Source organism: Emydura macquarii, unplaced genomic scaffold, assembly GCF_026122565.2.
Source record: "Emydura macquarii macquarii isolate MOO-44397 ecotype Brisbane River unplaced genomic scaffold, CSIRO-AGI_Emac_v2 contig_2897, whole genome shotgun sequence".
NCBI classification, from domain to species: domain Eukaryota; kingdom Metazoa; phylum Chordata; order Testudines; family Chelidae; genus Emydura; species Emydura macquarii.
Window position 1 is genome coordinate 40,530,869 of NW_027133034.1, and position 14,628 is coordinate 40,545,496.

General features: G+C 37.1%; 1 protein-coding gene across 1 annotated transcript in view; it reads left to right on the plus strand.

Moving 5' to 3' along the window:
• Positions 1-14,628, plus strand: part of MEF2C (myocyte enhancer factor 2C) — a 143,150-nt gene that overhangs the window by 53,641 nt on the left and 74,881 nt on the right. The window contains exon 4 of the mRNA XM_067569123.1: positions 4,580-4,776. Coding sequence (XP_067425224.1) covers positions 4,723-4,776 — 54 coding nt within the window. The 5' untranslated portion in view covers positions 4,580-4,722. The remainder of the gene's footprint in view (positions 1-4,579; positions 4,777-14,628) is intronic.

Sequence of the window (14,628 nt, forward strand, 5' to 3'; positions counted from 1 at the left end):
TTGAATAAGGACTGCTGGGGATTAACTGTTTTAGAGTTTCATGGTTTTGTTGAGCTGGGTTTTGTTTTGGTTGGTTGCTTGCTTGTTTTTTTGGAGGGCTCATTATTTTAATTGAAGAAATTTAATTAATTTTCTCTGACACATCATTGTTCAGCATTATAGATACATTTAGCTCTTCCCTTAGAGCCTGATCCAAAGCTTATAATTATGTCAGTGGAAAGACTCCATTTGATTGCAGTGGACTTTTGGATCAGGCCCTGATCTGTCAGGGTAAGGGATTTTTTTTTTTTAACAGCATTTTTCATTTCCTTACATTTTTCATATGGGCTCTTTTGGGTTTTTTTAAATTTTAAATCTAACAAGCCTCCTTAAAAAACGTGCTGCCTAGCAAAACAGAAAAACCTATATGACAAATCTGGTTTCTTTTGTAATGCAACCATGAAAACTTTAATCAGTGACACATTTTAGCTAAGTTTTTCTCGGATCACCTCCTTGTTTATAAATTAACTATTTTGATTCCCCTATCAATTGATTCAAATATCAATAATATTCCTTATTACCCTGAATCTGACTTGTTCAAAGAACTCTCTCTCTGTCTGGGGTGTTGCAGCAGTACAGATTCAGACAGCACTGTTCGGAGAAGGAAGTGGAGAGTTTTGGTTCCCATTTTGCACTTCTGGAACAGTTTAGGGAAGGAAGCACCTTTACACCTTTTATTGTTCGTGGTTGCTGACATCATATCCTTCCCTGACCACTCTGTGCGTGTTTCCTGCCATTCTATCAAGATTCTTCTGTGTTTCAGGGAGGGAGGGGGAGAGGGTTTTTTTTTTTGGGGGGGGGGGGTGTTTGTGTGTATGTTAGAGAGAAGGGGGAGGAGAGGAGTGGTTGAATGATCTGCAGCATTTGTCCTTTAGAACTTTTTCCTTTTTTGAGGCTCAAATCACTCTTCCATCAGCTATCTCTGCCTGTGCCAAATCATAAAGTGAACAGAAGCCCGCCAAAATGAAGTTCCTCTTTTTAGTAAGCAGTCTGATTTTTTTTTATATATGCGTTTGCAATAAAGAGAAAAAAATGCTGAAGACTAACTCCACATAATGTAACTATGACATTTTTTTTTTAAAATGCAGAATGTTTACATGTAACTATGTTATGTTGGAAGATCTCTTTTATGTGGAAAGTTATTTCAGCAACTCTTTTGGAATTATTTTAAGTTCCTTTGGAAAATGAAACCCTGCAGAACAGCTTAAGTTTTGTACTACTTGCACGTTTTCTACTTAATGTGCTTTATTTGCATTTGGAAAAATAATTTGATCGGTTAACAGGAACTTTAAAAATGTAATACCATAAACTGTATTCCTGCAGGAATATCCAAAAAAAATCATGAGCATTGCTGACATTCCTACAACAGGTTGAGGGCAATTGTTGATCTCCATAATTCTTTGCACTGTGACTGACACAAAAGTTGACAGTCCTTTGAAGATTATGACCCATGAATCAGATGTACAGATTTACTCTTCTCAAAATACATTATACTTCATCCAGCTAGTTACTTATGTATATGTTTGTAGATGTGTGTGTGCCTGCACGTATAGGCACTCGTGAAATATACAATTTAGAACTATCTATGTGTATGAGGGTGTATATTTATATGTATGTATATAAATAGAGAGACATGCACAAGATACCATATATCACATTTTATTTGTTTGTAATTGCAACAAAAATAACAAAGAAAGTATAGAAAGGCAAGAAATTCACTAAACAAGATGGGTAATTTTAATTTGTCATTAGGTTAGTAAACAAAAAGCAACCAGGAGAGTAAACAAAAGGCAATCTCCTCCCCACACATTTACATCTCCCAGTGAAATCAATAAAAGGTAACCTGTTGCCTTTGAGTTACAATTGCATTTCTGTGTAATTTTGAGATCCATATCTATGTATGGGATATAATTAATTTTGTCTCCCTCAGACATCCTGTATATAAAGTGCTACCTTCTGCACTTGTTTTTTCTTGCTAATTGTTTCATCAAACAGTGGGCCAAATTTTGCTCCAAGGTACACTGATGTGAATTTGGTGTTTGACAGCCGTGCAACTGAGGGCAGAATTTGGCCGAAAACATGTTGTGTGACTATTTTTAGTTTGTATTGCCATTGAGTATTAAGAGTTCTGTACTCTGAGCTGTCTATAAAACTGTTTTGTTATTTGAAAGATTGGTCTGAAATGTGGAACTGATAACTGTGTGGGAGAGGGGCTCACCATATTGTTATTTCATCAGAGGCGGCTGTACCCTTCCTAGAAGATTTTCAGCACTGGCTGATTTTTCTGTACTCATTCAGCTTCAGGATCTTGATCTGTAAAGCAGCTCTCATCCTTGCTAACCCTGTCACCGCTAACCCTGTCTCTAATCTGTCCACCCTGACCTTCCACCTTGAAGTGAAGAAGAGCTTAGGCAGGCGTAGTGTTGTAAGCTGATAGTGCCACCAGCTTCAGTTGAATGAAAGGAAAGGAAATTGTTCCATATGCATTTGCTGTGGATTAGTGTATTGGCTTACTGTTACAGAGAGAGCCTGTTAGACTCCTTTGGGTCCTGCATGTGCATGGGAAACACCACTCTAACTTGCTCTTTGTTTCCGAGGTAAGACTATAGGAAAAACAGGAAAGAAACTCAATCCAAGGAAATATAAGACTGTTTCTAAAAATAGCCTGGTTTTGTTTGTCAACAGTGAATATCAGAGAAGATTGTCTCCTAGATTTGTTTAGAAAAGTTTGTATATATAAATGTTAAATAACTTATTTTAATTCACTATTTGGCACGTCTAGATTTTTTATGATAAATATGGACTGGTGACTGTAATTTTAGGTAGTAAAAAAGTTGCTGAACTGTTTCAAATGGGTGAAAAAGCTGCAGAAGTATTTATGCACTTTATTTTGATGGCGTAACAAATTACTCCATCTTGCATGCCATATATCATAAAATAATATTGATTAGCGCTATACAAAGGCATTCAGGTATAGACAGTATTAGGATCTAAACCTTGTTTAATCCAGTGGAATTGATTATATCATAATAGCTAGTTAAAAATTATAATAATCTGATAATCTTTTAGCTGTAAAGATCTCAACTCTTTTTAGGGTGATAAAATCCTGAACAGCTTTAAATTAAATAAATACAAAGAAAATCAAGAGAGAACTGAAGATCAGACTGAGTGAGATCCAGCTTTTCTACCTCAGTAGCTTTGAATCAGAGCCAAATAATGGATTAAATGGCCAGGACATTATCTTAATGTTACATAACATATTGTGGGAATTTATGAAGTTGGCTATGAGAGCACCATCTTAAAATAAACAAGGAAACTCCAACTTTTGTAAAAATGGTAAATTTTGACACAGAAATAATTTTAGCATAACTAAACTGAGCTAAAAGTAGTGATGCACTGATCATTTTTAATTAAATCCTTTTTATATTGTGTTTTTTCAAGTGTTTACAAAATCTGTGCTGTCATACTCAGCTGATAATCATGGTAAACCTTAAGTGTGATGAGACAAAAGGAATATTTATATTATATTCATTTTATTGCCAGCTTTAACATAATTTGTGTGTGAACTTTTCTAAAAGGTTTTCTTGTCTTTTGTTTTGTTGTTTAAATAATACTTTGCAAGCATTTAGAATTGCTCCTGAGGTTTATGGCTTTTTGTGGCAACATATGGAATATTTGCTGTATGTTGTCACATATTTATATATTTACTCTAAGGTTTTTAGTTTTATAATGCAACTAGTTTTTGTAAAGTGCACAGGACTAATATGTGGGTTTATCATCAGAAATGTGGAAAAAAATAATTCAAAACATTCTTTACTTAGCAACTGTTCCTATTATACTGTTCTGCGTAGATGAGATACTTTGTGCAGAGATTCTCAAATGGAAAAATTCACATTAGCTAGTTACATACCTGTAGCAGAGATAGTTTAGACTATGCTTTGAAATGTAGTGGGATAAAGAAGTACTACTTTTCTCTTCAAGTCTTTTAAGTAGTACTTGAATTAACTATGTTTTTAAAGAATGAGATTAAAGGATTTAGATTTAAACCAGCTGACATTTCTCATATATCAAATAGCACTTTAATAATGGTCCATCCTATTTGCATAATGAGGGACGTTATCACCTCTGCTGTCAAAACACAAGATTGTTTTCCCTTCAGGAATGAATTAGCTGGCCTACTTAGCATACACAGGTACAGAAAGGGTCATTAACTCTCTTATTTAGGTAATTTTTCATATTAACACAATGAATGATACTTTTAAAAAAGAGATAGCTAAATCCATACAAATTATGGAAACATGCATTTCAGTCATCTTAATCGTTTCTTGAAAGATTTGTGGGATCATTTATAACTATGAAAATAAACTTTTGGATTACTACTATTAATATTACCTTATTTACTTTACAACTGCAAAATAATTTGCTTGTACACTAGATTATAATTAGGGCACTTGGTAAACTCCTTGTAGTAACTTTTCTCTATTTAGCTGGCAGTTTTTATCAGTTTTATAGTAAGAGTTGATTTCTTTTGTGTGCTTAGCAGGAACGGATGCAGGGGTTTGTGAACTGAGGAGTGCAAGTGCTGAAGAAGGAGATTTGTTTTGAGGAAACGGGAAAGAGGAAGAAAAGAGAAGGAGAAAATACATAATTTCAGGGACGAGAGAGAGAAGAAAAACGGGGACTATGGGGAGAAAAAAGATTCAGATCACAAGGATTATGGATGAACGTAACAGACAGGTGAGTAGCAAAAAGTACTGTTTGTATTGGAGCTTCATGTTATAATATATTTCTGGTGGGGCTTACACAAGGAATTAGTAATAAAGAAGATAAAGATTTTTTAAATGTTTTTACCTCGTGTTAAACAATGTATGAATGAATGAATATCTAAGAGAGGTGCTTTTGGAAACATCAAGATGTGTGACATGTATTTTTTTAAAGTTTGTTAATATGTTACAGTTAGGGAGTTAGTGACATAGGCCCTGATTCAGCAAAGACTTATGTGAAGGCTTAACTGTACACACGCTGGGAGCAGTCCCACTGACTACAATGCATAAAGTTAAGCATGACTGCAAGTCTTTGCAGGATCCGGGCCATATCACCTAACCCTGCAAACTCTTACACATTTGAACAACTTTAGTTATGTGAGGAGTCCCACTGAACTCAGTGAAACTCCTCACATGCGTAAAATGATTCATGTATGTGTATTTTGGCACAACCGGGCTCTTATCTTTGGTACAGGAAAGTAGTAGTTCAGAATAGGTTGAAGTTTTTGCTACTTGTGTGCTGGACATGGATTTTGAAATAGATCCTGCACAGCATAATATGGTTTAATAATCTAGACCTAATAATGCTGGGATGTTGCATGCATCATGAAACAAAGCGTCTATACTGATATTGGCAGGAAATAGGTCTGCCTGTGTCAATCATCTATTTTTTTTTAGATGTGCTGGACAGTCTGATATCCAATATTAACAGCAGTAAATCTGCTGGTTGAGTGTGATCATAAACTAAAATTAATGTTTCTCTATTTTAAGAAAAATAAAAGCTTCACTGTTTAATGTCCTGAATTAAAATCTGTCAGTGTGTACTTCATTTGTACCTGAGATATTGGACTAACAGTTGAGGTGCACCAATACAGAAATAAGATTATTGAACAGTATGACTAATTGCCCATTAAGAGTGTGGCTACAATTTAGGATTAACCTACTGTAATTATTTTTATACATCAAAAAGCATTTAGTATTCAGTTAATGTTAATACACTAATTACATGTATTTGATTTATTATTTTCTTTGTATATGCAAATGTGTATTAAAGGAAATTATTATGTTGTCTTTAGGGCTTAAGGTCTCACAATACCATCCAGAAGCAACCCAGTAGAGGAATAATCTAAAATTCTAGTTTTCAAGTGTGTCTTCCATTGAATTTGTAAACACTGTAGTGTGAGCATGCCTTGTGCTCTTCATGGCAGAAAATTGAGTTTAAAAAGCAAACAATGCTAGGATTTATGAAGGATACAGCCTGTGTTTTCTCTACAGGTTGCTTATTGCTCTGGGCCAAGCCAGAAAGCAATAATTCTGTCAATATAAAACCACCATATTTGTTTTAATTGGTTTGTAGCTTGAAATTGAAATTAAAGTTGAAATATTGAACTGGATGTATCATTAACCGTTTAGACACTGGTTGTTTTGGCCAATACCATATTACCACAATTTCTTTCAAAGCATGCCTGAATTAACGTTGTAAATAAAGCTACATAATTTTGCCATTACTAACGTTAATTTATACTGTAGCTTTAGTATCCGATTTCTTGTGCTGCTACAAGCCAATAGCGGACTTCAGTCTCCAGTGCTGTCAATCTGGCACCTTTCATGAAGACTAAATTGACTTTAAAAAAAAATACAGCTCTTTAAATAATTTACTGTAGTTTTCCAAGATTTTTAACACCAGTTCTCAGAATTAGTAATTATCTAAAAGCCTTTCTTTGATTCATATGTAATTTCATCAACAATGTTGCAGCCACTATTAGTCAGAACATTGAAAGACTAATAGCTATAGCATTACAACAGAAAGCATTTATTTTTCTAATGTTTGGTTATTTTTCATAATTTTGGTAAACCAGACTTAATGACAAATCTGGAAAGATAACTGTACCGTCCTTTAGCTGCCACCCTCTGTCAGTGGCATGATGCTGTTGTCTCATTTCTAATAACATTTTGAAAATTCCATTAGTAAACTGTTCCTAATGGTTTTTCTCTTTTGTACTTTTAGGGCCTGATTCAGAGCCCAAATACGTCAGTGAAAAGATTTCTGTTGACTTCAGTGGGCTTTGGATCAAGCAGCTGAGGTTCAGCTGTATTATTAGTGATTCAATGACTAGATTTTCAATGCTTCTACTGATGGTTCTTTTAGCAATTTGAACAGGAAGTACTACTTCACAAACATGAGTATTTATTAAAATATTTCACATCCTGTCAGCTGTTGCTGCTTCTGAGCACAGTTTCATCACTGAATTTGTTTTATAATGTAGACATTTGTGCATTCCTTTTTTTAAAAAAACATCTCCTATATATTGATTTATACTATTATATTTTATTTCTGAAAACAGGAATCAAATTCATTTGGATGCACAGAACTGGAAATTCATGAACTGTAGAAGATTTTTAATACTCTTTTTTTTTTTTTTTTTTTTTTTTAAGTCCCAGATAGAGCCCATTTCTGCAAACCTTACTCATGCAAGTAGTCCCATATGCTAATGACACTACGACTGCATGAGTGAGGGCTGTTCACCTACTTTATGGGTTTGGATTCTTAGCCTGGTCCCATCATAAGGAAAGGTTTTCACAAGGAACACAGAACGAAAGCAAATCCGTTTATCTGAACCTATCATATAGTCATTCGTATTGCGATTTTCATGTAGTTCCACAGTGCAAGGAGGGTTGGATGGAGGGAGGTGGGGGAGTCTGCTACCTGTGGAGTATTCATCCCCTGTGCATCATCATGCTGTGCCTGAATTCTCTGCAGGGCAGTAGATAAAGCATGGGAAGGTGTGAGGCATGTATCAGGGCCAGAGGAGCCAATGATGTACAGATCTTCCCCCCACAGCATGGGTGCTGCATAAGGGGTCATTGAGTCTACTTCAGCCATTTGGCTGGAGTACCTTCTGCAGAAGGACTCTGCAGTTACTCCATGGCCTGTAGAAAGTGATTCCTCTCCTGTCCCACACACATTTACCCCACCTGACTAATTAGGCTGGGCATTGAGCAGTGGATTTGCCCCGTTGGGATAGAGCTGGCAATTGTTTACTTACTACTTGCTATAGTAGAAGTCTCTTATGCTGTAAAGAGTGCTTGTGTGAGCAGCTTGCGAGGGGCAAAAATAATGGTGTCTTCTAGCAGTAAAAGAGTCTTTCTTTCTAAAAAGAGCTATCTCAATGCCAAGTCAATTGAACAAGTCCAGTTGGTTGGATATACTTGGGTACTTTGGTTGCTATTTTGGCATTAAATAGAAATTAAAACCCTCAAATTAAACCTGGTGCAAAAGAATCATGTTTTAAGCAATGTGACCAGCACCTTTCTTCATGTAACGTTCTTCACAATAAAAAATTCTAGGTAAATATTGACTGAACAAGAAATGCTGCTCCTATTAACAGGAGTGTTGTTAATAGGCATATGTCTCTGGCTGCAAAGGAGAAGTGTAATATGCGTATATGAGCTGTACTTTCCCTGTAACAGTTGGAACAACGAAATATTTGAGCAGTTAAAGAAAAATGAATACAAATTAATCATTATAGGCCTGATCCTGTACCATTCTGTTCAGTGGGAGTTTTGCCATTGACTTCAATGAGGGCTGGATCCATCCTAGTCATCATGGGGAAGCATTAATTGAATTTTGTTTGACGGGTACTGTCATTTGGCCAGATTCTGCTTGGCCCTCACATTAGCGCACAGTCAGGGAAGGGGAGTACAAGAAGTTTTCTACTTCTCTAGAAAGCCCCAGATCCACCCCAGTTACTGAACCCATTGCATTTGCCCCAGGCCTTCCTAACAAGCCCTTTCACTGTGCTTTAGACCAGATGGAGGAAGAATAAAAATACCTCACAGCTTCAGGTTAAGGGCAGACAGCTGGAACTCTGCCATGGGCTGGCTGCTATATAGCTGTCCTGGCAACTGGGTGGCCAATCAGAGTTACCTGCATGCTCAGATTCTATAGTACCACCAACTGAGGAGGTAGGCGGCAATATCAGTCTTGTCCTCTGACCTTGGACATAAGTTCCAATAGAGAATAGCCAGCAAATCAGATTGGTGAGGGTTGCCATGGTGTGGGCTAGAGCAGGTTGAAAAGAAGGGAGAGGAAATTTGGAAAAACATTATCGAAATTAATTTTCTGGTTTTCTGGTTGTTTATTTCAAAGTTCAAAAACATTTCAACCAGCTCTACAGTTGATTGTAATATGGGGGGAAGGGAAGTATTTTCGCAAAAAAAAAAAAAAAATTGTTTAAATTTTCCACCATTTATTTTTCAAATTTTGAAATTTGAAACATTTCAACTGGCCCTAGTAGTCGCACTGGCCTCCCATAGGGTAAGGTGAAATGGGCCGGGGGCGGATGCCAGAAATTCCTTTTACACTAGCCCAGACAAGGCAGGCCAGGCTTAAAGGGATGGTTTGAGTTGCATAATTATATTATATTACTGTTTATAATAGGGAATTTTGTGATACCTAATCAGAGAGGGCACACTGACCCACAAAAGTTCAGGTGTCAGATTTTGAACAGCCTCCAAGACCTTGCTGTCTGTCTCCATCATTTATTCTTATTATTAAGATTCTAGCCATGCTGGACTTCACTAGGACAACTTGTGTGACTAGGACAAAGAGGATTTGGTCTTAAATGTGGTCTGGTGATTTTCATTCCTGCCACCCTCTTTCTGATGTTTTACATATCTTTATTTTCCCACTAGGGAAGCATGCTCTTATCCACATTCCTAATTTAAACTGAGCTATGCTTAGCTAATGACTCTGCATGCTTTGCTTGAAACATCTCCTTCAGCTCCTCCAATCTGCTGTGGGATGGGGTACTAACAGATACTTTAGGAAATACACACTGAGATACCAGTCTCCCCAAAGTAGCATGGCTCTGTAGCTAGTTTGAAAAGGATATCAGAGGTACTTAGAAAACACGTGCAGAGCAACTTTTGCATGTGCACGACATTTGATAATTCTTAGATCCCAGCACGTGTAAAACTAGGTAAAACAAGACTTGCTACAGTTATTAGTTGAACAGAGAACAAATTAAAGCTGATAAGCAAAGTGAGGTTACAGGGCAGGAAAGAGTATCCTGGAGGGAAATGTCCGTTTGCAGGAAGACCTAGATTTGTTCTACTGACTCCAATACCTCATGCTGTTTCAAAACTAATTTCAGACTTAGGGGCATCTATTTTTATCTTCATTAGCTCTGTTGAAAAGAGCAGACTACAAGATCATCATCTCAATCGGAACGTCATCTGTAGAAGCAGAAAAGGGAGCCAGATGATTTGGTGCACAGATCAGTACAAATTTAAGAGGACATTTTGTGAGATTTTTCCCTTCAAATTTTTCAGTCTGCTCTCACTAGTTAACTTGATTTTATTCTAGTTTTGAGATTTTAGGAGATTTTTGGGTTCCCTCCCCCCCCAATTATAGTGCTTTATGAAGGAAATATCTCAGTAATGCTTACTAGTACCACTCTTTTCAATGAGCTGTACCTTTAAAATATGTAACTCTTAATTTCTACATGCCTGATTTACCACCCTTACTCGCATTAAGTAGTAATTTATATTACGAGCAATGCCACTGTAATAGATGGTCCCTGATAGGCACAACTCCTAGTTTTATCAGAGAGGCTACTCAACATTTGTCTCTCTTTAAGTAACAAAAAATGTACACCAAATTTTAGTGGCCAGGTTCCCAAATTGTAGTGGCCCCATTGGCCCCATTGCCATTTTAATCTAAAATTCTTCATGTTGTACCAATCTATCTGAGATTCCATACATGGTATAGAAAATGTTTTCCAGTAGATTCTAACCTGATAATGAATTTCAGGGCTGTATTGTATTTAAGATTAAGACTGTATGCAGTTCTAAAATATGCCAAAGTATAATTTAAAGTTAATTAGCTTTAGGTAAATATTTAGGCCAAATTACTTTTAATTTGAAGTATGAATGAGCAGTAAGTAAGGAGAGTCCATAGTAATTGAGGTATCAGTAAACAGAGCTGTGTTGAAAACTAGAGCAGATACAGCCACTGCCTTTCTGTCTTATAAGGATTGATTTGGAAAGCCCTAAGGGAGAAAGAGCTGGAGGTGGGAAGCAGAACTGAAGCCATTGTGGAGAGGAAGAAGTTACACTCTTCCTGTTATGACAGGAAATGCAGACAAATGTGCTTCCTGACCATTTGCTCAGCAGGGAATGAAATATTCTTTGACCTTTACCTTATGAACAGTTTAGTTTTGTTGAACTAGTAAACATGTTTTTTACCCTAAATATTTATTTGTACCTGCCAGAGCTAGTGAATGTGGTAAAAGTCAAAGTCAGTTTTATTGTACTTTATATTACTTAGAGTATGTGTATTTGCATATATTTTTCTCACTAATAAGATGCCCTTGTCTATACATCTACATATAAGTGAATTAATCCTATCTGTCCTAATGAGTGAAGAGGAATGGTATAACAGATCAACCATCATTATTCATGTCATGCAATAGACAAAAAAATAATAATGCCCAGCTGATCTTCAAGTCTGAATGTGTGTAGATTAAATTGTGGTGAATTAGAACTGTTTAGAATATGTGGAAATAAAAAAGTCTGAATACTGCCTAACCTAATAATTTGTGAGTTGCTATACCATTGATTAATTAACATAACTCTGAGTTATCCCTCTTGTCTTTATTCATAAAGACAAATGTCATAACAGAGATCAGCCATCAGATGGTAAAAAAGTTAGGATTTGTGCAGACTGAATAACCTCACAGTTTTTTTTAGTTTTCTGCTCCATTATTTGTGTGCTAACATACTACCAATACAGTGTAATGAAAAAGTATAACACCTTCGTTTATGAGAAACTTAATCATGATTAAGAAACCTGTTTCATAAGATAGGGCCATTTTATTTATTACAGTCATAATTTTAGGTCATTCTACTTAGAACTCCTCTTTGGCAATGCTGTTCAGCCAGTCATGGCTCAGTATGCTGGAGGCTGTCAAACACAATAGTTCTTTTTGCAGCATAAGTCACTGCTGTCTCATCCCTATAAGTTATGCTGGAAGGTTACAAAACATAGAGCAGGCTGCTGAAGAGTCCCTTACTGCTCTTTAAAGGGCCTTTTATTTAATATGGCATGTCCAGTTGTTGTTGCATAAAGGAGGGTTTGTCTAGAGGGAATCCTGCAGTGGTACGACTTCCCACTACCACCACCGCTGTACAGAGTCATGAAGTTGTTGCAGGGAAACCTTTTAAAATGACAAACTGAGCTAACAGAGTAACCTTTTAAAATGACATGCAGAGTAAAAGAGATGGGAGAGTAGGGGGTGGGAAGGGAAAGGGGGTTGCAGGCTTTTGAAGAGTTGTTGGGGTTTGGAAATGTGATAAGTAGGTGTAAGTGTTTGCCACGGGCACATTAGTCAAAAGTCACATGGTTCATATAAGGCCATCTTGATTTTAGGATGATGAGAGGTACTTCATTTGATACTTCCTTACTTGATATCCAATTGCAGCTGGCCCCACTCCAGCCCCAGTGTCAGTCCCCCATTAGCTAGGTAGAGTGTATATATCAGATATTTGGATGCATGAGCTCCCCCAGTTTCCCCAGACCCTCACACTAATGTGTACGTAATGTCAGGAAATGTATATGGTGGGGTTTTCTCCAGACTCCCTGCTCCTTTCCTCCTTTCAGTGACAGCAACTCTACAGCCTTTTGTCAGGACAGGAAGAGGTGAGTGGAAAGCTGACATACTGTTCACTGATTGGATTGGATTGGATTGGATTGGATTGGCTGCGCTGCTGGAGGGTAGGGCAGAGCACAGGCTACTGTTCTGAAAATAGAAAAAGTAAGCCATAGACTCCATGTTTCCCAATGATAGATGCTTAGTACCAGTGATGGCACCACTATTGCGGGACAGTCGCTCAAAATCAGTCTCTCAGATTATCTGAGATTTTAAAAAAAAGAGTGGAAGAGTCCAAAGGAAAAAGAAATGTAGCCTCAGTGCAGCACAGACAGGTCAGGTGTTCCATGGACTAAATCAGCAGAATAAAAACGTCTGCCTCTTAGCAGTAATTGCTGCTCTTACACTGTTCCAGTCACATCTACAAGCAGCACAACATTTTTGTTATAATTTTGATAAATAAAAACAATCGCCAGTAGATTGCTGTTTCTTTCCTTTACCACAGTTTGTTGGTACAGTGTCTGCATGGAAAAGGCATATGTACATGTTGTATTATTCATTCCAGTATGTGAAAGGACCTATATACAAAACCAACTAACCTGTCTCCTAATGTATTTAATTTAAACAAACATTACTCACTACAAATAAAATGCCAAATTCTGGCATGGTGCCAGATTATCCTCCAAGTGAGGGTATGTCGCAGCTGTGAAGCAGTGTTAATGTGCACCTGTATTCTGGCTGGCTACAGCCCCATTCACAGACATCCCAGTCCCTGATCCCTAAACCATGCTGTGGAAAGCCCCTTCACAGCTTTGACCATGGATAGCTTGCAGAATGGTCTTTCTGAAGTCTTGGAGGAGAGCCAGAATTGGAGTGGGAAAATGTCTCCCTAAATCGCCTTCGGTCCATGCTTTTGTGCATACAGTTTAACCTCCAGCCAGAATTTGGTGCAAAATGCACAAAGAGATGGCCTTGATTTATGGGAGACAAGCTAGAAACTGGCTCTTTCACTCTTTCTTTTGATTTTGTAATATGTAAAACAAGCATCTGGTTTACTCAAAGCCTGGACAATCATCTGCATTTAAACTTCTTTACTTCACGTACCCAAGTACCGCAGACTCAGGCCCTGATCTTCTGAGGGGCTGGGCATCACCATTCCCATTCTGTTGGGTGAAAGCTCTGGGGCTCTTCAGCTGTGAAAAGCAGGTTCTAAATGAATAAAGCAAACTGTATTCAGGGCTTATGTATAATACATGCAACTGGATTAATTTTCAGCATGCTGCACAAGTACATGCTCCATTCCCTGCACACTCCACTGGAAATGTCCTCCCTGAGCCACTGCTTGGCCACACTAGTTATACAGTACTTACACAACTGCATAATTGCTTTTCTATTGTATGTCATGTGTATTTTGTGTGTGAGAGGCTTTAGGCTTTTAAACAAGGGTAAATGCCGACTTCTCAATCTAGGCAGCCATTTCATATTTCTTGACACCTCCCTGCTACCCTTCATTCCTCAATGATCTCACTATCATCACAGACTCGCCCAAGAGGCTAGGACTTCACAAATTGCTCACTAAGGGCTTGATAAACCTTCTCCTGAAGACAAAGAAAAATATGGAAACTTGAGGACAGTACTAGATATCCACTCATCCAGAAAGCAGAAGGGGTAAAGCATCTTCCAAATCTGATTCAGACAGCAGGCTCAATTATTAATTAATTAAATAGCTAGTCCTTGGTTATAGTCAGCGGGGTCAGAGTATGAAATTATTCAATCTGTGCTACTGAAAAATACGTTTAATATTAATCAGATGTCATCAAAATCCATGTAATATTTTTGCATGAATGCAAATCAGTCCATTTTATTTTTAAATACATCAGTAAATTGGCAACACATAGTTGTGTTTTTTTCTGTCTACAAAATGGATTTTACATTATAAAATCCTTTTCTGAGAGACTGTTCTTGTAGTCTGACAGATTATCTAGCTGCTTATATGGCTTTTCTGTCAGTAGGATCCAAGTGCCTGATCAGTTATCAGAATTATTCCTTTTAGAGAACTTTTTCGCCCTAATAAAGTAAAGTGATCAGATTTGGATTGTGAAATGTTATAGTAAAAGACTTCTAAATACGAACAGCTACAGCTTTTTAATATAATCGTTAAGATACTCAGTAGT